This window comes from Condylostylus longicornis, unplaced genomic scaffold (assembly GCF_029603195.1).
Source record: "Condylostylus longicornis isolate FDR11 unplaced genomic scaffold, ASM2960319v2 ptg000084l, whole genome shotgun sequence".
Taxonomy (NCBI): domain Eukaryota; kingdom Metazoa; phylum Arthropoda; class Insecta; order Diptera; family Dolichopodidae; genus Condylostylus; species Condylostylus longicornis.
In genome coordinates, this window is record NW_026578052.1 from 5340856 (window position 1) to 5365605 (window position 24750).

At 26.6% G+C, this 24750-nt stretch overlaps 5 protein-coding genes across 6 annotated transcripts in view; 2 read left to right on the forward strand and 3 right to left on the reverse strand.

The window, feature by feature from the left end:
* LOC129613593 (uncharacterized) overlaps positions 1–2891 on the forward strand; it is a 28989-nt gene extending 26098 nt beyond the window's left edge. The window contains exons 3-5 of the mRNA XM_055527724.1: positions 477–1341; positions 1607–2447; positions 2846–2891. Of these exons, the coding sequence (XP_055383699.1) occupies positions 477–1341; positions 1607–2447; positions 2846–2891 (1752 nt within the window). The remainder of the gene's footprint in view (positions 1–476; positions 1342–1606; positions 2448–2845) is intronic.
* Positions 2892–5018: 2127 nt separating this feature from the next.
* On the reverse strand, positions 5019–7101 carry LOC129613509 (protein Exd1 homolog). The gene is made up of 2 exons (XM_055527616.1): positions 6331–7101; positions 5019–6270 (listed from the first exon to the last, which is right to left on the reverse strand). Exons 1-2 carry the CDS (start codon positions 7099–7101, stop codon positions 5986–5988), a joined length of 1056 nt encoding a protein of 351 aa, XP_055383591.1. The 3' UTR covers positions 5019–5985.
* A 104-nt stretch (positions 7102–7205) lies between these two features.
* Positions 7206–7625, reverse strand: LOC129613510 (vacuolar ATPase assembly integral membrane protein VMA21 homolog). The gene is made up of 2 exons (XM_055527617.1): positions 7494–7625; positions 7206–7436 (listed from the first exon to the last, which is right to left on the reverse strand). Exons 1-2 carry the CDS (start codon positions 7539–7541, stop codon positions 7206–7208), a joined length of 279 nt encoding a protein of 92 aa, XP_055383592.1. The 5' UTR covers positions 7542–7625.
* Positions 7626–8951: 1326 nt separating this feature from the next.
* On the reverse strand, positions 8952–10421 carry LOC129613539 (N(6)-adenine-specific methyltransferase METTL4). The gene is made up of 2 exons (XM_055527648.1): positions 9858–10421; positions 8952–9793 (listed from the first exon to the last, which is right to left on the reverse strand). The coding sequence occupies exons 1-2, from the start codon at positions 10286–10288 to the stop codon at positions 9133–9135; spliced, it is 1092 nt and encodes a 363-aa protein (XP_055383623.1). The 5' UTR covers positions 10289–10421; the 3' UTR covers positions 8952–9132.
* Positions 10422–11137: 716 nt separating this feature from the next.
* On the forward strand, positions 11138–19378 carry LOC129613488 (neuralized-like protein 4). Of its 2 annotated transcripts, none has more exons than XM_055527585.1 (7): positions 11138–11632; positions 11694–12186; positions 12230–14604; positions 14665–14979; positions 15039–15706; positions 15765–15872; positions 15929–19378. In XM_055527585.1, exons 1-7 carry the CDS (start codon positions 11480–11482, stop codon positions 17478–17480), a joined length of 5664 nt encoding a protein of 1887 aa, XP_055383560.1. In that variant the 5' UTR covers positions 11138–11479; the 3' UTR covers positions 17481–19378. The 2 variants fall into 2 exon arrangements, with proteins under 2 accessions (XP_055383560.1, XP_055383561.1); XM_055527586.1 differs by having other exon boundaries at positions 12239–14604.
* The last annotated feature ends 5372 nt before the right edge of the window (positions 19379–24750 follow it).

The following is a 24750-nucleotide window of genomic DNA, read 5'->3' on the forward strand; positions in this document are numbered from 1 at the left end:
TTTAAATATGTTTTGTATATTAATTTTAATAAATGAAAAATAATTGAAATTAATGATGATAATGGAAAAGGCTAGACTAAACTACGTATATAAAAATATTTAATTTAATTTATTTAATCTTCCTTCGAATTGAGAATTTTAATATACGATGCATATGAAATAATTTGTATAACATTAATAAAATATGATATTATACAATTTTTTTACGATTAAGGGGCTTATAATTAATGTTAATACAGTGAATCTAAGAATTTTTAATAAAATTGAATGTATTTGGTTATTGTATCTTGATTATTCTAGCTTAAAAATTCTCCTATAATTAATCTCAATACATAGAGCAAAAGTACACATATATGATAAATCTAGATATGAAGTATTTTTCAAGACTGGTCATCTTAATTTAATCAGTTTATAAAATTTGCTTATTTTATACTTACACTCTAATTATTTATTGTTTTTTTTCTTTTTACTTGCAGTACTCAAAGAATTCAAATCGATTTAAAAATTTACAAAATGTTCATACAACATCAAATAATGGCACAACACAATCAACATTAACACCAAATGGTACATTAAAATCACCATACCATCATAATGGTAACATAACAAATGGTTTAAATGGTCATAAAAATGCAAATCATAATTTAGAAGAAAATAAATTTATTGAAGAAAGTAAAATTAAACCAGTAACGCAAAAAGAACGTGAAGATTATGAGAAGAAATTAAAAAATACATTTGGTTGGACACGTATAAATGTACTTACAATGTCAGTAATATTCATTGTATTAGCATCATTATCGTTTTCAAATGTTATTGAAGCTATTAAAGCTTTCATACATATGTCACATAAAGATATTATTCATTATCCTTTACCAGTGCTTACATGTGGTGCAATTGGATTAGTTTTAGATAGTTTAACATATTTTCTAATTGGTGGTTATACAATACATTTAGTTAATTTTTGTAAATTTAAAAATCTTTCAAATTATTCATCTATATGCAGTGATATTGAAAAAATTAAAAATAATGAGATATTATCAACAATTAAACAAAATTCAGAAGAAAAGAATATGCAACAGACAATTGATAATATTCGGAATACACAAGTAAAACAGACACAATATTATACAAACGATGATTCTATCGTATTGAATGAAAATTTCCGTCCAGGATGGTATGACATATTTACTGATATATCAAGTTCATTACTTGTAATGATTTGTGGATTAACAGTACACCTATTTACAACATATTGTGTCGATTGCAACAATGGAAAATATATTGATCCAATTTTGGCAATATCTTCATCATTTATATTACTAGTGATGATATTCCCATATAGTAAGTATTGGAAGTAATTGCTCAAATTTAAAATAATTTTTTTTTTTAAAACAATTTAGAATTATTTTATTATTTTACTTTAATTATTAAGTTTGATTATTTGTTCTGAAAATACGGTTTTTTAACAAAAATTTATAAAATTCTAAATTTTAAACAAAAGACTAAAGAAAGAAACCTTTTATAATTATTTAAAAAAACAAAATAAATTAAATTATTTTTTAAAATATTTTAACTTATTTCTAATTTTTCTTATTTTTTTCTATAGTGAAACAATCCTGTATGATATTGCTACAAACAATACCAGGTACAATCAATATACAAGTTTTTCGTAAGAATTTATTGGAAAAATTCCAAGAAATTTCTGTACATGATTTACATATTTGGTCACTTACATCAAAAAAATATGTTTCAACCGTTCATATAATTTTTAAAGATCCAAATCTATATTTGAATACGATACAAGAAATAAAAAAATATTTTTATGAACAAGGTATTGCAACAGTTTCAATACAACCGGAATTTTTATGTGCTAAGATACGATCTACAATGATTCCGAATAAAAAAAATAATGAAATTATTCAAAAACTGCCAACAGATGATAAAGAAAATTTGTCAACATTAACATACAATACAAATACAAATATTTCATGTGATAATTGTTTAGTACCATGTTTAGCATTAGCTTGTGCTGAAAAATCATGTTGTAATATTAATACAGAACTAAAAGAAATTCTATCTGTATCATCATTAGAAAATATTAATAATTCACCATGCTATACAAATATTGTTACATGTCAAACAACAGTAGCATCTTTAATATACAATCAAAGGAAATTATCAACTGATGGAAAATTACAAGAACAATCACCATCACATCAATCAAAGCAATTACAAACACTTGATGTTAATAATTTAGAAAATATTAAATCTAGTCACATAATAAAATTTAATAATAAATGTAATCGAAATCTGGAATATAATTTACAAGAATTAAATGGTAATTATAGATTATTAGAACAAAATAATGATAAAAATTATTTTAAAAATAATTCATTACAATTGCCAAATAATAACACTATAAATGGAAATTGTTCATCAGAATTTAAGCAGAATTTAAATGAAAATTTAGAAATTAATGAAAAATTCTCACAAAATAGTGAAAATCATTAATTTTTAATTTATAGAAAATTTAATTTTTATAATGAATTCCGAAGTAACTTTTAAAATTTAAAAAATAAAACTTGCATTGTATTTATTTGTGCACTTTTTAAATTGTTAAATAATTGGTAATGTTACTATTTGTAATTAATGTCATGGATATTTTAATTTTATGTATGAATTCGTTTTTTAAAAATCAAACATATTTTTACAATAATCGTGCTTTTAAAATATTTTAGATACTTTGGATTCTAGGTTTCAAATCTAGGCCAAAATTATTAAAATGTGCCAATTATGCTGCCTAAACTATATAAACTTTGTGTTTAAATTGTATTTTTTATTACAGAGTATGTCGCATTAATGTAAAATCGTTTCAAAAAGTTAAAAACTAATAATTAAGTGAATTTGTAAAAATTTTAATGTATAAATTAATTAATTAATCATATAGTTAATTACGAATGTTGGGATTTATTAATATACATAATTTTTTATATAAATCCAAAAGAGTGGAATTTCAATTTTATTTAAATATTTCCCATATAATAATATTGCCAATAGATAAAATTAAGAACCTCAATTCAAACCTAAGTAATTTAAAATTTCCTAAAACATTTAAAAAAAGTCAATAAAATTTTTATGAAAAATAATATTAAAAACAGAAACAAAACTAATTCTATTATTAAAGAAGTATAACAGAATTTAAAAATTAATTTAAAAAGACGTATTATTTTTAAATTATAAGAACATGTAAATAAATTTGTAACATATAGATAGTATTTGTGAACAAATAATTTTTAATTATTAAAGTATTAAAATTGAAAAACTAAGGGTCTCATTCTGTATCTTAAGTTTCAGCTTTATACCAAAAATATACAAAATTTAATCACCAATCAGTCACTTTATTTTAGAACGTACTAATAATTAATATTTGAAATTTACTTAATATTTTAAAATGTAATCATTACATTTATAATGTAATGCATCCAGAAAATATGAGAAAATTAAATTTAAAAAAATTAATAATTTTTTGTCTTAATCTTTTGTATCTCTGTGATTAAGATTACACGAAAATGAATAATCTATATTATTAAGTTTTAATAATAAGAAAATCAAGATAACCGAAAAATTAAGATACAGAATGAGAATGTAAATTATAAAATTTGGAAAATTTTTTAATTTACTTTAATCGAATTTACACTTTTTATATAGAAAATAAATTTGAAAATATTATTATAATTCAATAAACTAACTATTGTACCAAAATAAAAAATAATAAATTTTGCTGTTTCATTTTATAAAAGCTTTAAAGTATGTATGTAAGTATTTACAATAGAAATTATTATTATTATCATAAAACAAATTTTTTTTAATTTCTAAAAAACTTTTTACATTTCAGCAAAAATACATTTTCTTCAAGAATTATATTTTATTAATTTATAAAATTGGAATTACAATTTGTAAGAATTAAATTATATATTATGTATGTTATTATTATTACAACTCTTCAATTAGAAAACTTTAATATTCTTAGATAGTTCAATTATACAAATGAATAAAATTAAAACATTTCTTCTAAAATTAACTTCGTATATCATATTATTTAAATAAAAATACTATTTCTTTTCTTTAAAAAATAAACAAAATTTAATTCAAAGCTGAATAAAAAAATATATATGTACTCAAAATAAAAAAGGATAAGTAAAAAATAATTTAATTTTTTTGAAACTTAAGTAAATATTTTTTCTATAAATTCAAAAACGTTCATTCCTTTATTATTTTATACAAAATAATAATATTACATTTTTTTATATAATCATCAGAAAGTTATTATAAATTAATAATTTAAATAATTATTAAATATAATTTTGTTCTTTTTTTTTATATTATTGCATGAAATTTACATTTTTAGTGTATGCTTATAAAAAAATTGGTTAAACAAATTTTGAATTTATTTTAAAATTGGAAGGGTCAATTATGAATTTCTAATTGTATTTTATTTTCGCACATAAAACAAAACATTGAAACACATTTTATTTTTCTAATAGAAAATTCAATCAAATAAACAATTTTAATTCAGAACGAATAAAAATTTATGATTAAGACTTTAAATTATAAAATGATATTTTTGTTAAATTTAACATTTGCAATAAACGATAAACGCGGTAAAATTTCAAAACAGAATTAAAACAAGTTTAATTGTTGTAAAGATTAATATTATTGTATTTTTTGTTATTTTGAAAGGGGAAAGGCCAATTAGTTTTCTACTAAACCTAATTTAATACTAAAATACGCAAAGCAAAGAACCCTTCAAATTAATTTTAAATTCATTAACAATACAATCAAAATGAATTCAAATTAAAAAAAAAAATTATTTATTTCTAATAACTTTAAACAAAATTACAATATCAAATTTATTATTTATGTACATAATGCATTTCTTTGCCTGCTCTTTGAAAAGTGTTGTTTATTTTACAAAATAAAAAATCTTTCATCAATTTTTCACTAATTTTTTATTATTTCAATTATAAAAACAAATTAAGTAAGTAAATAAATACTTTCAAGTTAAAAATGTGGAATAGGAAAGCTCAATCTTAGAGAAAATAAAATAAAAGAAATTGAATGCATTTAACTCTCTTGACGTGATAAAAATTAAAAAATAATTCAGTTAAATTATAATTCTTGACAATCATCTGGATTGTTCAGTCTCCTATATTATAAAGCTGTGTAACATGATCAACGCTTTTACACAAATCAAATAAAAGCATCCCACTATAAGATAACTCACTTATTAAAAAATAAACCCCGAGACTAGATTTAATATAATCTGATTAAATAAAAACAAAGTTATTAAAGTCCAAGTACATGTAAAAATTTATACAACTTATCAAAAAATTAAATAATAATATTTTCTGAAAAAAAAAACACGTTCACGAGAAAAAGTTTATTATTTTTCAATAAGATAACCGAGTTATGTTATTAGAAAATGAGTGGATGGCTCATTTTCAGTGTTCATGCCCAACTTTAGCATGGATAAAACAGATAAATTTCTTGGATCGCATTTCTTTTTGAGAGTTACGAGCTTGTTGTAAATGTAAATGCCAGGCATTTAAAGTTCGGTTTATAAAGGACTTGGGCTGGTTCAAGTTAGAATTTAATTCTATCAAAAATTTAAGATCTATGATGAAATAAGAAAACTTGTGTAGAAATAACCAATGGTAATTTTTGTTTTTTCGAATATTTGAATGCATATATAATTTTTTATATACAAATGGAACAAATATTTAAATACGTAAGGGCAAAGGGTCTAATTTTTTGCAAAGAATTTCTCTTGAATTATTACTGTCCATTTTTCATATCTAACTTAATTTTTATTTATCTTGACGTTGCTCTATAAATAGATACAAAATTTACAAAAAGAAAAAAAAGATCAAGATATATTTAACTACATGAAATGGGAACTTACTAAAAAATGTCTTTGTTATTTTTCTAATTTGTTTCTTGTAAACCAAATCGTTCTATTGAAAAAGATAATTCTACATCAGTCTCTTGCGCTAATTTATCTGCTGTATTATCATTATTTGACATTAAATGAGCTACTTCAACTTTATCATTATTTTCACAATATGTAGACGAAAATATTTGGCATGTTTGATAAAACTGCTTTAATAAATGTTCATGCAATAAATAATCATATAATTTATACAAAAATATTGCTTTTTTAGCTGTAAATTGAATATGATCTGAAGAAAGTGGACGTACACGCCAATTAATCTAAAATTAGATATATATATACTATAATGAAATGAAAAATTTATTAACTTCAATGCTTACTTGAGTCTTAAAATAGTTTGTCGGGATTAAGAAATATTTATTAACGCACGATATCAAATCTAAACTTTTTTCTTCTTTAAAAGTAACTAGATAAGCAACTAAAACGTCAAAAATTCCATTTATACTTTTAACATTTTGTGCATATTTTAAATGATCACATAATATTTTACTATCATACATAATTTTTCTAGGCTTTTCCAATTCTAAAATTTGTCGGAGCTCTTTTTGAATTTTTCGCATGCATATCATATCGAATATATAGACTAGCTTAGTAATTGGTGAATATAATGTAATAATAGTTGATAAATTGTTTCGTCCAAAATTACAATCTTCCATTAAAATGACATAACTTTCCTGACTACTTAAATCTTTTATTGCTTCGAAATATGATACATCATTTTGATGTAGCAATTTTATATTATCTAAAGTTATATTTATTGAATCCCATTCCTGTTTTGATAGTTCAACTTTTACATTTCTATTATTTGTATCCTTTTTTTCAAATAGATTGTTATCTTCTTGAGGTGATGAAAATGATGTAGGTTCTAAAGCACTTTCCTGAATTTGATCATCATATAATGGAATAATTGATTTAATGTTGGAAAAATAAAAATTTTGTATTCCTGAATATTTAATTTTAGTTTGCAGATTTTCCACGTTTTTCAATCGTATTCTCATATGGTTTGAATCAATCGAACATATGTTGCCAACAAAACTTTCTACATTTAAATCTAAAATTACTTTCTGACCAATTTCAAAATTAGTGTTCATTTTTATGTCTACGAAAAATCATAAGTTTTGTTTTTGTATAGTATTGTAAAATTAAAGATTGATATAAATGCACGTGACTGAACTATTACAATAGTATTTGATATTTAATCTTGTTTGAAATCTCCTGGTTCACTGAAGTAGGCTTTGGCAATGTATAATCCTAATGCAATATGTAATCCTATTACAGCCGATATAGCTGAGTAAATATTTGTTTGAATATGATTTATATCAAAATTACTCTCTAGAATATACTTTGTACCGAAGAATGATACAATTGGTAAGAATATTATAAGTAAACAATAAAATAACACAACTTTAAATGAATTATATGCCTCCTGTTAAAACAAAAATATTTGATTCAATTTATTAAATATGTTCATAAAATTCTTTACGTTATTAGACTGCTTCACTTGTTTGTTTAATTTATTTTTATTACCCATATTTTAAAAAGGAAATTTAATAGTTTTTCATTTATTCTTTTATATTTATACAAACAAAATTTCTAGCGAAACCTTTTAATAAATGTTATAAGGTATGAAATATTACTGAGTGGAAATGACAGAAATAAAACAAAATAGAAGCAAGAAATCAAAATCACATGACTTTTTCAACAATGGCATCACCGAATTTTGAAAAATGGTGCTGCCGTTATGTACTTTTATAATAAATTTATTTGTGATCAAACTTGCATCTAAAGGATGCCAGTAGGAGCAGCATGAAAAAAAGCAGTTTTTGTTTTAAACTTAATTGTTTCTATGCTTTTAAATATTTTTGTAAGCTTTGTTAAGTGAAAAACAAAAACAGCGAACGATTTCCGGTGTTAACACAGAGCACCAACGAAACGGCAAAATCAGCTGTTCAGTATTTCACACAAATATAAAACCAGATGTTGTCAAGAAAAACGAGTGCATTTTATAAGTTTTGAAAATAGTAATTTTTTAACACATCGAATTGTTAGTGAACTAGTTGATCAACCTAGTTGAAGAAATTATAACTTTGTATATTGTATAAAACTGCATCTGCAGTTTTAACAAAAATTGAAATATGTGGCTAGGTGTGACTGGCTATGTTGACCAATGTGTTTTTCAACGTGTTGGGGAACTAAGTTGAATGGTATATGGGTATCTTATGTTAGAACTGCAGTTACTAAATGCAGCTTAAATTAAATACATATGCGCATTTTAAATTCGAAATTTATTTTTGTAGGTGGTGGTAGACAGGAAATTTTTTTTTTCATAATGATCTGCAAGTAACTTGCAATGTCACTTTACTGTTTACAGCTTGCAAGTTGCAATTCAGTTTAACAATGTCACTTTACTGTTTACAGCTTGCAAGTTGCAATTCAGTTTAAAGCTTGCTATTTAGTCGACTTAATATAAAGTTACTGCAAATTCGAAACTACGAATTACTGTCCAGGTGTTTCTTTGTTGCAAAGAGATGTTTTTGACATTGAAGAAAAAACTGCATACATTACATTTGATATTTACTTTTTATCACAGTATGCCATTTTTTCTCTTTATATTTCTATGTTTAATTTGAATTATGTATATTTTTTTATTCGATTTTCTAATTTAATAACAAGAAAGTGGAAAAAATGAGAGGAGTGGGATATTAAAGACTTATTTTGTTAAAAGGTCAGTTTTGCTTTATTTTTGGTATGTCAATTTTTCAATTCAAAAACAAATATTTCTGGCCTTATTTTTGAAAGAGGTCGTTATTCTTGGAATGCGCACATTAGTGCCGTGAGAGGCATTTTTCCAATGCAAAATGTACATTTTTGTGCATTTTGGTTGTGCTGCACGCGGACGAACTGTATGCGACTCAAAAAAATACTACATGTTTTATTAAAATCAAATTGTCTTTATTAGCAAAACTTCTAACCTAAGAACTGCATTATCAAAAACACCCATTTTTGAATGTTGACATCGGACACGGAAAGACCAATTGCGACTTTGCTGCCTTAATAACTTAAATTAAAGAACTGCTGCTTCTTGGAGATATCTTCAACAAAATGTAATATGAACACAAATATTATTTCACCGAAGGGGATTCTACTTTTTCACGGTCATAGAGATTTATATTCATTAATTTGAGGACTTCAGTTCCTACACTCGTAAAACCTGGCTGTAAATACCTTGCAAATAATTCTAAGCAGTTTGGTTCTCTGTCTTTCGGTAACCATTTTTTGAATAATTCAAGTAATGGAGGTTTATGAGAATGAATTGCACTTGGCACGCTCAACAGAAAATTAGAATTATTTTCTAATGTGTTTAATTCAGAATCCATGGGGCTGGCAACAAAAAGAACTTCGAAAGGTTGTTTTTTTCCAGATTCACTATTAAGATCGTGGTGAAGTTCGAATTTTCCACAATTAGAGCTTAGCTTTATCCAAAAAAATTTAGTTAGAAATTTTAAATTCCATTTTGGAAGAAAATGATTTAATATCGCTTCTTGGTGTTGCTGAGAATTTGTACACCAAATAATAACAATTGAATTTTTGGCTGTGAACTTTTCTACTGGTATATTCTCAATTTCTAAGTGGGACATCATTTCATAGGCAAATTTTTTCTTAAATTCTGATTTTCTTAATCTTCTTATATATTTATTTCGCCAAGGTGGATCAATTATAATAAAATCGAAAGTTTCATCAATGATAATTTTACAAAATTCATCAACTCGCATATTGTAATATCTATAAAAATAAAGTATTATTTTGTTTGGTAAACATCCTCAAATTAAAAATTGTAAGTTCCTACCTACTTTTTCCTGGAATTATATATTTAGAATCTAAAATTTCAATTACTTTTAAAGTGTTAAACATATTATCACCATAAGATCTATGTAAAGAATAATTCTCATCAACATTAAGTTCTAAATCAGGAGAACCATTTGAAATTGTTCCGAAGCATCTTTTTAGCAAATCTTGTTTTTCCAGTACTTTGTTCAAAACAATAGAAATATTGTTTAGTTCATTTTCTTTATCCGTAGTTTCGGAAGATGTTCCAGCAATCTTACGTTTTTCCGCGCTTTTCTTCTTTTTCGTAAATCGGAAAATTTGCTCTTTAAGTTTATAACAAAATATTTCATCTTCACACTGTTCAAGGTATGCATTTTGGATAATTAAATTATGATTTAATAAATAAACACTTTTTCCATTTTCTTCAATTTCTACTAGTGAAGTACACATAATTCAAGGGCTAGCCTGATCCACAATGAAAAAACAATAATGATTTGTCACAGAACAGTATTGCCTTAAATGTGTGATTTAGTCAGAGGATCGTTTCACCTTTGATGTACGTACGAAAATCGGAATTACATTAATTATATAATAACATCAGCAAAAATGTATAATTGATAAAACATAATATTGGTATAATTATGCCACAATACTTTTCTCATACCTTAAACATTAAGACAGTACCTATTGGATAGTAACGGTTCTCACGATACTGTACTTCTCTGTAAAATAAATCAAAAAATACCTTCTTATCTGAACGATAAGAAGGTATTTTCGAAAATTTAAATTTCAAAGTAAATATTACTATGATTGCTGTAATGTTAATTGGTTTGAATATAAATTTAGTGGTTCTGTCTCAAAACTGGAATTACTGCATAAGCAAATATTTATATTATATATATGGGTTTGGGTCGAGTATATTTCAGTCCAGGAAAAAATAACGATAACAATTTTTGTAAAATATTTGAAAGAATATTAGATTAATTTGAACTAATTGGTATTTAAAATTTTGTAACTAATAGGTATGACGTTAGGCGAATTACTAGAAAATACTACATTCTAAAAATATTCGTAAAAAACCTGGAACTAATTTTGGCACAATTTCAGATAGCATTTTTGACATATTACTGATTGTGTAGTAATTTTATTAATTCTGCTATAAGTTATTATTTCCCGTCTTTCTACTTTCAACGGCAAGTCTCCTAATATTTGGATCTAACTGTTTACCATATGTTATTCAAACCCTTATTGTGACATTTCATCCAAGTGTTTTTGTTTATTTTAAGGGCAGAGAATTTGTTTTGGTTTTATTAATCTGTCAAACATAGTTTTGTAAAAAAATTACTAAATAAATACATTAATTTTTTTCATAAAAAAGAATCTGTTATTGTATAAATTTTATTAGTGAATTTTCGGGCTTAAAATGGAATTCAAGTCCTAGACAAAATAGTTATTTGAAAACAAAAGAAACTTCATTCTTAAGCAGACGATAGAAAATTTTTCAATTAAATGATTTGCGCAAGCCCTTACGCTGTCAATTCTTGAAAAATTTATTTTTTATGTCATGGTTTTTCATTAGGATATTGTTTTATAAGAAATTTCGTGTATTAAAATAAATTATCAGAAAATCCTATTATTAAAATGTCATTTCATCCGCGATGTGGTCGACGAGTTACTCTGACGAATTCAAATCGCACAGCAATGCGAAATATTTCTGATTTTAATCATGGGTTAGTTTTAAGTGCAGAGCCTTTAATGGATGATGTCCTTTTTGAGGTCACAATAGATTTAAAAGTAAGTTTCATAATTTGTTTGAAAAATAAAAAACTCAAAAAAAAAAAAAAAAAATTTATAGAACCATAACTGGAGCGGCAGCATCGAAATTGGTGTTACAACAGAAAACCCAGAAAATATCGAATTACCATCTTGTGCAACTAAAATGAGAACTGGAACATGGGTTATGTCTGGAATTAGTGTTCTTAAAGATGGAATGAGTTTAATAGAATTTTACGGAACTGATTTAGATTCTTTAGCAGAAGGTGATCAAGTCGGAGTTATGAGAACATCAAAAGATGAATTGATATTTTATATAAATGGGGAGTCACAAGGAGTGGCTGAAACTAATATTCCGAAAACAGTTTGGGCCTTAATTAATTTATATGGAAGATGTGTTCAAGTGACAGTTTGTCCATCTGACTCTTTAGAGTACTCAAATGCTGGAGCAGGTTGTATAGCAAATAATATTGGGCTAAATGAAGCTAGCGGTACATCATTACAAGTTTCTTCAACACAAAGCCTAGACATTCCAATTGATGTATCTGTTACAACTTCAAATTGTTCTATCCCAGGTAAATTTAATTTAAAATCTTGAAGGTAATATTATAAGAATAGGTATTTCAGGTGCAACAACTAGTCAAATAGGTGACTTTATAGATATGAATGATCGCTTAAGATTTCATACAAGATGTGGTTCATTAGTAAAACTCTCTCCAAATTATAGAACAGCTGAGCGACGTCGACCGCTGGACGAGTTTAATAATGGAGTTGTTATGACACATCGTCCTTTAAAAGACAATGAGTTATTTGAAATTCGAATAGATAAATTAGTTGACAAATGGTCAGGGAGCATTGAAGTTGGGGTTACTGCACATAATCCACTAGCCTTACATTTTCCTGCAACAATGACAAACATGAGAAGCGGAACTATTATGATGTCTGGTTGTGGTATATTGACAAATGGTAAGGGTACTAGAAGGCAATATGGCGAATTTAATCTAGACGAACTCAGAGAAGGCGATCGTGTGGGAATGATGAGAAAATCCAATGGAAACTTACATTACTACATAAATGGCCAGGATCAGGGTGTAGCAGCTACACGCGTAGCTCAGACTTTGTGGGGTGTAATAGATCTTTATGGAATGACGATTAAGGTTACAATTGTAGATCGTGATGAAAGGGAGCAGCAAAATTTAGTTACAAGGCGTAACAATTTAATGACAATGCAAAGTGGGGGAGTATCATCTATCGGAAATGCAAATGCAAGCACAAATGGAATACCAAACGGCACTATAGTATATCAAAACCCTTCAGACACAGCGGAATTCGAAGATATTATGTATCCTGGAGATTTAGCAAGAGCTATTGGAGGGCGAAGTGAAGATCGCTTGACATTTCATCCCATATGTGGTTCTCACGCCACAGTTACGCATAGTGGCAGAACAGCATTGCGTCCAAATGCTTCAGATGATTTTAATAATGGGGTTGTGCTTACCAGACGTACGTTGAAACCGAATGAATTGTTCCAAGTAAGATTGGAGAGAGTTGTTACAAAATGGGCCGGTTCAATCGAAATGGGTGTTACGACTCATACACCACAAGAGCTTGAATTTCCTTTCACAATGACAAATGTTCGATCTGGGACATGGATGATGACTGGTAATGGAGTCATGCATAATGGAACCACTGTTATAGAACAATATGGACAAAACTTAGATCGTTTGCAAGTTGGTGATAGAGTAGGTGTAGTTAGAAAAGATGATGGGACACTTCATTTTTGGGTTAATGGTGTAGATCAAGGTGCTGCTGCAACTAATGTCCCCGAAAAAGTGTATGGAGTAATTGACCTTTATGGTCAAGCTGCTCAAGCCAGCATAGTCGATACGTCCGAATGTGGTAGTCCTGATACAGGAAATTCGACCATCTCAAATACTACACTGTATAGCGAACCGCCTTTGCGTTTTCACTCTATTCATGGGAAGAATGCTCGTATTACACATGGTGGACTTACGGCAAGTAGACCTAAAGCTTTAGCAGAGTTTAGCGACGCAATCGTTTTCTCTAATAGACCTTTGAGGCAACGTGAGTTATTTGAAGTTGTTCTTGAAACAATTGTTGGCCATTGGTCTGGGAATATTGAAATTGGTGTAACTGGTGTTCGGCCCGAGGATATTCAATTAACTAGTAATGCAACTGATCTCGAATGTGATACAATAATTTTGTGCGGTAGTGTAGTCTTTCATAATCGTAAAATAATTCGAAATAATATTGCATTTGACTTGGACACTTTAGTAGCGGGAACAAAAGTTGGAGTTATGAGAAATGGAGACGGCGTACACTTTTTTATAAATGGCGTTGAGCAGGGGCCAGTTTGCGAATGCCGAATGCAAAATGTTTGGGCCGTGATTGATTTATACGGCCAATGCGCTCAAGTCAGTTTAACAAGCGGCCAAAGTGGTGATATTAGAGCTCCATATGCAACCAGCGAAAATTCCCAAAGTTTTCAAGCGACTTCGGTAATTCAGCCTGCCTTAGAAACAAAACACAGATGGACATGTATTTCCGGAAATGTTACTCTTTCACAAAATTGGACTATCGCTTCAAGGGTAACTGGAGCTTCAGCTGCATTGTCAAGATGTTTAGTATTCTCAGAGCATCCTTTGGCTGTTGGGTCACCCTTTGAAGTTACTATAACTTCACATAATCCATTATTTGCAGGCTGTTTAAATATTGGTGTAACTGATTTAAATTTGTCTGATGAGCATGTTCGAAAAAATATTCCTTTAAGTATGAAAAGAATTCCAGCAAATGTGTGGTATGTTTCTGGTAATGAAGTCCGTTATAACCGGTCATTGCTACATCATTCAATGGCATCTCTGGAATGGTTAAGGGTTGGTGATAGAATTGTCCTAGAACTAACACCAGCGAGAACCTTGAGAATATTATTGAATTCAGAGGATATGAACATCAACTTTCAAAATATTTCAAATGTAAATCAATTGTTCAAAATGATAAACATTTTTATTTAGTTTTAATTTAATTTTATTTAGGATGTTTATGTTGTTGTGGAGCTTCAAGGTTCAACAATGGCTGTGGAAGTGATTTCTTCACAAGGTCCTACCTCACCATTACGACCTTGTAGTTTAAGGTTACAGGATTCTTTGGAGCTAGGAATAGATCCCCTCAATAAGCAAGACTCTATGCTAGAGTCAATTGATTCTGAATCGTTAAGTTTCGAATTTTCTGATTTTCATGGGAAAAATATTAAGCTTTCTGATGAAAGACGTTGTGCACAAAGAATTCAGTCTTATAATCAGGCTTTGGTTTATATAACGAAACCTCTTTGCAAAGGACATAGCATTAGTGTAACTTTAAAAATATTTTATAAAAAATGACCTATTTTATTGCAAGATTTCTGTTATAGATTAAAATAGATGCTATTAATTCGAAGTGGAAAGGAACAATTGGTGTTGGAGCTCTGGGTTTGTGCCCGCAAATCAATAACTTCCAATTTCCAACATCCATAGTGCTATCGAAGAGACCTTGTTGGGTTGCAACTCATGATTACATTAATATTAATAGTAACAAAATTGCATCAAAATATGCGGAAGTATTAGAACATATTCAGCCTGGAACTGTTATAACCATGTCATTATCTCATGCTGGTACTTTAGCATTGACTGTTGGTCAAACAAATTTGGATGAATTAGCAGCTGGTCTGCCAAATCATGTGTACCCGGTTTTTGATGTATATGGAAAATGTGAAAAAATTTCTATAATAAATGGTGAATTACGCAACGGTACACCTATAATTGAAGAAGTTTCGCTGGATCACGATAATTTGATTGAATCGGATCATAATGTACCACAGTGTGAAAAAGCTGACTTAGAAGTACATGAGAAAGAAACAGAAATACAACAGGTTAATGGAATAATTCCAGTAGCAGCTACGAATTCCGTGGCAATATCGTCTCAAACAACAACTGGAACTTCTTCAACACCACAGGCTTCCACAACCGCAAATCCAAGTGGCAATATGGAATCAAATAGTAATAGTGTCATTATGTCGGGTAGCACAGGGTCTAATACAATGTAAGTTTTTAAAAAAATTAATTTATTTATTTTTATTAAGGTTTATATTTTAACACAGGAATCGTTCTGTCATGGAAAGTATGTCAGAGAATTTATTATTAAATATTTCAATTAAGAATCGCTCACTAGAATCTAAAGTAGAACCAAGTTCCTCTAATTCATCATGGTGAGATTAAAATTTTGGTTTTGCAGTTCCCAAATAATTAATTTATAAATTTTTAGTTGTTTACGTGAATCATTGCAACTACAACACAATACAAATTTAAACATTCAGCGCAGCCAAAGCACGCAACGGTTCAACGCATCATCTAGTACACCAACAAATAACGACACTAATAAAGATCAACAATACCATGCTGAGCAACCAATTCAAGAAGGTGCTCAAAACTCGTTCTCCGGTACAACTACGAATGTTATGGCCCCCACAACAACAAATGTATCTTGCATTCCTAATAATAACATTCCATCCACATCATCTGATAATATTTCATCGAAGAATTCACGCGAAAATTTGTTCGAAAACCTTGACAACGCTGACGATGACAACAATAACAGCAATAGTAATATATTAAATGATAGTAATTTAAATAACAGTTCAAACTTAAATGTTCAACAAAATTTGTCAAACTCTGCTCCAATTTCTATTCAAAATCAACCGTCACAACAACTTTCTCAACAAACTCAACCATTTCAACATCTGGGCAATCTAATAGATTCTAATTTGGAGTCATTAGAAACGATAGAAGATGAATTGTCAAGACAATTGTCAGAAACTCAAATTGATTCTCTAAGTACATATAGAAGTTATTCAGATTTTGAATCTATTCCGAGCATAGAAGCAAAAGATTGTGAATACTTAAAAGTTGTATGTGGCTTTAAGCGCACACTTGTATTACCAGATGCATTTTTTCAATTAAAACCACCAATATGTTTGTGTCAGAATTGTTATTCAGTCGGTGCGAATCGTTCTCTAATGAATAGCGATAACTCTCATTGTCTTTTGAATTGGGTCTATTTTAAATTAAATACACAGTCGATTAATAATCCTAATAGTGCAACACAGCAACATAATTTCGATTCAAGTGATTGGATGAAAGTTTACTATGCAACAAGAGTTGATAAAATTCGTGCAATATTAGATCATGGACAACCCATACCGATAGAGTCATCATGCAATAATGATAGCTCACATCTTGGTAATAAATGTAGTAATACTAATGTTAATAGTAGTAATAGCAGTATCAGCGGAAGCAATACCAGTTGTAATAATTCTGGTACTGCAAAAACAAAACAAAAAGATGAACCAGGAACGCATTTATTATTACATTGGTATCCACCGCCAGATATAAAAGCTTTAAATGCAGCTCATCGATATTATTCAAATGATATAGGATATACTATTGAAACTGCTTTTGAAGTTCTAGTACGAAAACAATCATTATGTTTTGCATCTTCGTCATCGAATGGATCCAATAAACCGTCAACAAGTCTATTAACCGCACGTAGTATTGATGATGAAAGAGATACCGTTGATGATAGTTTAAATAGCACTGGAACAAGTAGTAATAACTCATGGAATACACGTTCAAATTCAACTGGTAATGCCAATTGTAAAGATTTCTTCCATACCCATTCCCAGCAACCTACAATGTTTACAAAAGAAGCAGGCGCTTGCATTTTAACAGCTTTGATATTAAAATTAGTTCCTGTTGAGGGTGATTCGTTAGAGGGACATCACCATCAGCAGCAACAAACACAACCACAACAACAGTAGATAAAAATATTCAAGCATTAAATGTTTATAAATTAAAATTTATCAATTAATTATGTTTCAATAATTTTTTCTGTCTTTTGTACAAAACGAGAGAAAAAAAATTAACAAAAAAAATACTAATATACACACAAAAGTTAAAAAAAAAAAAAACAACAAAAAAACCAAAAAATTATACTGCTATAAAATTATAATTATGTAAGTCCAAAACAAAACCAAAATCTAATGGAAGTTATTTTGCTACAAAATATACATTAAATAGAATTTAAATTAAAAATTAAAATATTATAAGTAATTACCAACCTATTGCACTTAAGATTTTTTTACATAATTTTAAATTTCCATCTCGAATTAAGTTCTCAAGTTCTTACGCTAGTCAAAGTGTTTCAAAAATTCAATTATATATATATAATATACTACAAGAATAATTAAAATTAATTAAAAAAATTTTAAAATTAAAGGAAATATTAAAATCGAGTATTCAGCCACATTTTGGTAGTTACATCCCTTGACATGATAGGTTGTTATTGAAAAAACTTGTAATTATCTGAATAAAATTAATTTCGAAATTCGTAATTCTATACTGGAAATCAAAGTACTTTTCAATAATATCCCATCACCTCAATTAAAGTGACTAAGACAAATTATGTGAATGTAAATTTTCTATTATTTTCCTATTGTTAATTTTATTTTCAATTAAATTAATTTGTTTTCATACTATACTTTCTCTATAGTTTTAGAATACAGATTTATGCTATACAATAATTTCTTTTCATTTTATCATAAGAAAATATTAAAAAAAAAAAAAAGTGGTGCTTTGATGGTATGATAAAATAGCTATTCGTTTAACTATTGTTAGAAAATGAATTTGAGTCCCACCCATATGTTAAAGAAGTAACTATGTATTTTTTTTATAACAAAACTAAAACATAATGCACTCAATAAAATAATCATTTTCCAAGCTTAAGGATAGAAAAAAATCATTAGCTCAGAGGAATTATAGCTATTCTATTCCTTATATTACTTACAGGGTAATTATAGGATACTGTATATGTAGTAATTTAATATTAAGATATTAAAAAAAAAACTTAAAGTATTAAAAGCAAAAAAACATGAGGAAAATTAAATAAAGGCTGCATATAAAATAATTTTTTTTTAATTAATTTAATTTAAAAATATATATAATTTTATTTAAAAAGAAAATTTAAGCATTTAAATTTAAAGAAAATTTTTTTAAATAAAAATTTAAATAGAAAAAAAAAAAGACAAAAGAATTAATTCTGTTAATAAAATGTAATTTGAAAATTAAAATGTCCATTTATATATACACTTGAAGCAGTTAATAAATTAAGTAAAAAGTAACTATATATAATATATTTTTACAAATTTTCTAGCTTAGATTAAATAGGTTGCATATTTAAATAATTGTATGTACTAAAAATATTGTTTTTTTTTTTACTATTTTAGAATTTTTGTTTTATTTTTTTCATATCTCAGTTTCAAATATACTATATTATATAATGTGTACATACCATGCTTTTTAATAAACGCATTATATCGTGGCATATTGAGAAAACTGTGCTATATTTATGGTCACAAACAAATGTGGCTAACCTAGTTTGTTCATAAATGTTACTAAATTTTTGCAATATAATGAAATTATTATGAGTAGCGCAGTAAAATCATATGAGTAAAATTTATGCTGTTATTATGCATTTATGAACAAAAATATAACGCGATATATTTCGTTTATAAAAAAATCTATTATGTACAAACTTTTGTGCAAAATAATAATTTAAATAAGATGACTAATTGTAAATAAAAACTGAAAGTAAAGACTAACATCTTTAAATAATTTATGTTTTTAGACTCTTCTTTTTTTTCATAATTATTCTATATTATTTCAAGTGTATAATAAGGTCATAAATACAATTAAAATTTTAATTACTTGTAGTAGATATTTAAAAATTCGGTAGCTTTGAGCTTTTAAAAATAGAAAGAATAGCAAAGAATTATCGAATTATTTTAAGAGTTATTAATTTATTTTTTTAATTTTACGTTTAAAAAAAAACAAAATGCAAATCAAAAATTATAAGATTTTAGACAAAAAAAAAAAAGGATATATAATACATGTATGTATGTATGAATTAAAAAAAAAAAAATTAAAAATAAAATTTGAGATTATTAATATAAAAAAAGCAAAAACCACACAAGAAAAAGAAATAAAGATAATTTTTATTTTAATTTCAGTTGAAAAATTAATTTGTTCTTTTTACTTAAATAAAATTATATAATCTGGGAGATTAAAAATGAGCTGAAATTGTTTGTATATTATAGAGTGCCGCCTAAATTGAAATGGTCGTACGCAGTCTAGAAACAAAATAATAATAATTTAATAATCATATTAATAAATAACATTTTCCATAACACCTACTATATAATATGTAGATAGCAAGCCAACGGGGTAGATTTATTTTATTTAATAAATGAGATAATCCAATGCAATTTCATAGTAACAACAAAATTTAAAAAAAAAACAATGTCAATGCTTACTACTTCACATCAGATAATACAATAACAAATTTTACAATATGTAATTTCAGGGTATGATTAACATGAGTAACCATTATCATACAAAGGGAAGCGATAGATTAAGTTATAAAAATTATGCTAAAATAGAAAAAATAAAATATATAGAAAGCGACTGTAATACAAGGTGGTCCAGTTCTGGTGTTAAAGCTCTCGTGGGGTGATTCTCAAGAGTGTTTTTAGGAAACAAATCGTATGGAGGCGGGGGAGGGAGGATTTTTTGTACTAATAAATTCCAACCCTTACTAATTGATGATTTTGCTTGGCAAATAACTATATTTTGTGTGCGTCTAAATGATGAATGTTTTGACTTCTTCGTGCAATATTACAATTTGCATGATAATAACTGATGCTTGGCCTAAGCAATACATCTGATAATAAGTATATACAAATATATTATTTTAATTATAATTAAATTATATAAAATACTTAAAAAATATGGTTAAATAATGTAGCATTAAATGAAAATTTATTTTTTCACACTGAAAATTTTTTTAATGTTTTCGTATTCAAATAATTTAATTTTTAATGCGGCATAATAAACTTTTGGTCATACATAATAAATTTTTACACATAATTTTTTCCACTCCTATACAGTAAGTACATACATAAATGTTTTATATCTACATATGTATGTACATAAAAATATAACACTATATTATAGGCTTTTATTTTTACATTAGATAGAAATTTATAGTAATTATTATATACCTACATATGTATATACTTACTTACTTACATAAATATATTTTATACGTGGGTAAAAAAGCTAATAAAGACATTTAAATTACATTTAGTTATAGTGTTTTTAGTTAAACTTTTTTATTAACCACAGAAATAAAAACTATTATGTATGTAGAGTATGTATGTATGTACATACATATAGTATGCCTATTTGGTATTTAGTATGGTAAAATATTACATTGTGTTTTCGAATTGTAATATTATAATTTGCATGTTGTACAGAACGATCTCAGCTATTTTTTGTTATGCGCGTTTAGCTATGCGTAAATATTTGTACTGTGAGTTCACTCATAGATTTTGTTCTTTTCACTTTTTCTTTTGGCAAAAAAATTTAATAGATTTTTGCTGGTATAATTTGTAACAACCGATCGGAGTTTTGAATTATTTCTGGTTTTTTGAAATTTTCGATATATTGACAAAGACTACATTGAACATACGTTATGTACATACATATGTATATATATATATTTATGAACATACATTGCGAGAATATCATTAAATCCATATTCAGTAATAAGTAATCTTTATTTAATTTTAATTGAAATAAAGTTTTTTAAAATTGCATAACAAAATTATGAATTTTAATGATATTGATTTTTTAAAATTATTTTATTATGTAAAAATTTATTGATAATTGCCAAATACTTACATACATAGGTATATGAACTAAATAACGCCAATTTTGGAATACATATATTTGCATACTATGTTAAAACCTACTCAAAGTCAATTTGTTTACTATATACAAATGTATGTATGTATGTACATTTTTCTATTGAATGCGTATAATGTATATAGGTACTGTAATATAAACCTATATACACATACAAATGTTTATGCCTTATAAGTATAGGCATTAACAATGTCGTATCGCATATATTTTGTTGGATATTGCATTGTTGGATGTGTCTTATGTCTATTTATTTGGCTCACGCGACTTCTTCGTTGTTATTGGTTTTTTACCTATTTAAGGTCTATTTAGTCTATAAAACACAATTCATTTTTTAGTTCATTAGAGCGCGTTCAAATGTCACCATTTTTTTTTTTTTTTTTTTTAAATATTTTTTCTTCTTTTTTTCGTTATGAATTTATGTATAAGTTTAGTAGACTTTTTAGAAAATAAATAATTGCGAAATTTTTTCAAAATATGTATGTACATATATATATGTTTGCATGTAAGCTTTATTTTCACTTCGATGATCCCATGCAAAATCAGGACAAGTCAGTTTAGGCTTTTTCTCGCCGATAGTCTTATTTGAAAAATTATACAAAAGAACATCGACTGTAAATTTTTGTTTGAAATTGGTTGAAAAATGGAGAATGTGGAACTATATCATTTTGAAATTGTTACTTGCCTTAGCGTAATAAGAAGCAAACATTGTTAAAAGCTAAAATGTTTCAGGATTTTCGTAACGGTTAAATTTTTGACAAATGCTTGGGCTATTTGACAGTATCATTGTCATTGCATTATTTTGTATCATTGAAATGTGTGTTGAAATACCACATTGTACCTTAAACCTAATTTGAATTGGTTTGGTATTTCTATCAAGAATTAAATTCATTCAAAAAACTTTGACACAAATCCGAAATCAATATTTTTCTTAGTTCTCGAATTCACACCAGAGAAATCCTAGTTTAACATATCCTAGTTAATATACTTCTACATGTGACCATCGACTTATATTTGTAGTTAACATTTATGAAAGCATATGTATATGTACACAAGCATATTAAATGTAGGTACATATGAAAGTAAATAATATTATGTGAAGTATTGGTATGAAATGAAAAGCAAAAACAAAAAGAAAATATTATGGCTTTTGTTCACTTTTGTTTTAATGAAGAGGAAAAATTAAAATTTTTTCCACACAAGTTAAGTAACATAAATGTGGCAAAATATTTTTTATTAACTGTTTGGTTTAAAATAAAACAAGTATAGTTTTTGTACCAAAGTTTATATTTATGAATATAGAAATTTTAGTAGAAGCAGATGGTGTCTAGTTACGTTTTTTATTAGAAATTAGGTTGACTCGGTTATCACAAGATACACTTAGGCCAGAAAGACCAATGGTGATTCCGCTGAATATTCACTTGAACGAACCCGAATATTTTATAAACCCGGTCCGTCTCCTGCCCGTTCTGGCCACACAAGCTCATACAGAGATCGTTAGTGGAACGTTCCATTCTCACATGATCCAATCAAACAATACCCAGTTAAAAACCCTATCACAGCTTCGATGATTCGCAGAAGGGATCTGGCGTGCGGCATAGATTTCGCTTAAGCCACAATTATACAACTTTTATACAGTAACCCTTGTCCGGAAAAAGAGAATTTAAAGATTTTGTTAATAAAATAAAAATGATTTTATTCAATTTTTTAAAAGCCATTTAAAAAAATGCATACGTACATACGAGTACAATATAAAATCGAATATATTTTGACCACATTAGATATTTTTTAATTTATTATTGCCAATTATATAAGTAAATGCGGTGTAAAGTTTTACAACATTGAACTAATTAAATATTTACACAGATATAAAGAAAAAGCTTAAATAATATTGTATAATAATGTAAATTTCTAATATGGTGTACAATTTTAAACCCAAAGTTCATAAAATTATATTAAATTAATTAAACACATATGTATATATAGACAATTTAATAAATATACTTAATTAAATATAAACAGTAAATATTCATACAATATTAATAATTAAGTAATATGCGAATATTATAGAATAATTTCGTATAAGTGAGATTTAACTATCTACGTAATTAACATATTTGGTTGGCTAACATAACATACAACAAGTATAGGAATTTTTACAGCATTAAATAGACAAATTATTACATTTAAAATTGATTTGAATCATTGGAGTTATAAATTATTTGAAATTGAAATTAGTTATACCTTTAATTCGCGGGCGAATATGAATTTACTATATATAATTAGGTTTATTAGTGAAAATTTTAAATTAACACTTTGAAATCAATAAATTTATATATTCCCGTGACATATTCGTAGTGCGTACGAATTTTACTACATAAACTATGCATAAACAGTGGTAGTATTCGGATTATTGTGCAGTTATTATTTGTGCAGTTAATAGCGACAAGATAACGATATCCAAGATTATAAAAGACTTATCCATCATTTTGGTTATGAGTAAAAGTATGTACTTTAGTTTGCCAATTTCAATTAATTTAAATAAGTATATGAGCACACACACACGATCATATAAGATTTTCTCAATTATAAATTATGTAATTTGCAAAATGAAAAATATTAAATTTTAAAAATAAACTTCAAAATTACAATTATTTTAATATTTAATGTAATTTTATTATTGTTTACCATTATTATACCTACTTATATACCGTTATTATCATTGCATGCTATGCAATAAAAATCATTTAGTATAGATATGGCTATTATCTACAGTCATTAGTATTGAATGATGTATTACAATTATCTAATTACAATATTATATAAGTATATATACTTAATTAATAAAGAACATTAAACGAAGAATGTTTGTACAGATTTTCTACGATATACCTGCTGAATAATAATATTATTTATTTAAATAATTTAAATAATTTAAATTTTTCATAATAAAAAAAATACTTATAAATTAAATAGCTGTATTAATATTATGTACTAGCGAGTTAGTTGGATGGCTAGCTATTTACAATATTATGTAAAACTTTTAATAAATTTGAACATTTAAATTGCATATCTTAAAGGCGAAATAAAATTTCTATTACATCCTCGGCGTTATTACATTCTACTTGGGGGCTGCCGCGTGTGAAAATTAGTCAACTAATTGGAGTTTTCCTTCGTTTAGATAATGGAAACTCTTACTGCCGGACTCATAAATGTTATTATTCCCGAATTTTTCAAATCGGTATCGAGAATTTTAAAAAATAAAATAAA

What these genes read in the sequence shown, in the direction of transcription:
- LOC129613509 (XM_055527616.1), bottom strand. Translation starts at nt 7,101, where the DNA reads ATGAACACTAATTTTGAAATTGGTCAGAAAGTAATTTTAGATTTAAAT. An exon ending in CAAACTATTTTAAGACTCAA is followed by an intron (nt 6,271 to 6,330) that starts GTAAGCATTGAA and finishes ATCTAATTTTAG; the next exon opens with ATTAATTGGCGTGTACGTCC.
- LOC129613510 (XM_055527617.1), bottom strand. Translation starts at nt 7,541, where the DNA reads ATGGGTAATAAAAATAAATTAAACAAACAAGTGAAGCAGTCTAATAAC. An exon ending in AAGTGAAGCAGTCTAATAAC is followed by an intron (nt 7,437 to 7,493) that starts GTAAAGAATTTT and finishes TTGTTTTAACAG; the next exon opens with GAGGCATATAATTCATTTAA.
- LOC129613539 (XM_055527648.1), bottom strand. Translation starts at nt 10,288, where the DNA reads ATGTGTACTTCACTAGTAGAAATTGAAGAAAATGGAAAAAGTGTTTAT. An exon ending in ATAATTCCAGGAAAAAGTAG is followed by an intron (nt 9,794 to 9,857) that starts GTAGGAACTTAC and finishes TTATTTTTATAG; the next exon opens with ATATTACAATATGCGAGTTG.
- LOC129613488 (XM_055527585.1), top strand. Translation starts at nt 11,480, where the DNA reads ATGTCATTTCATCCGCGATGTGGTCGACGAGTTACTCTGACGAATTCA. An exon ending in AGCACAGGGTCTAATACAAT is followed by an intron (nt 15,707 to 15,764) that starts GTAAGTTTTTAA and finishes ATTTTAACACAG; the next exon opens with GAATCGTTCTGTCATGGAAA. An exon ending in AGTTCCTCTAATTCATCATG is followed by an intron (nt 15,873 to 15,928) that starts GTGAGATTAAAA and finishes ATAAATTTTTAG; the next exon opens with TTGTTTACGTGAATCATTGC.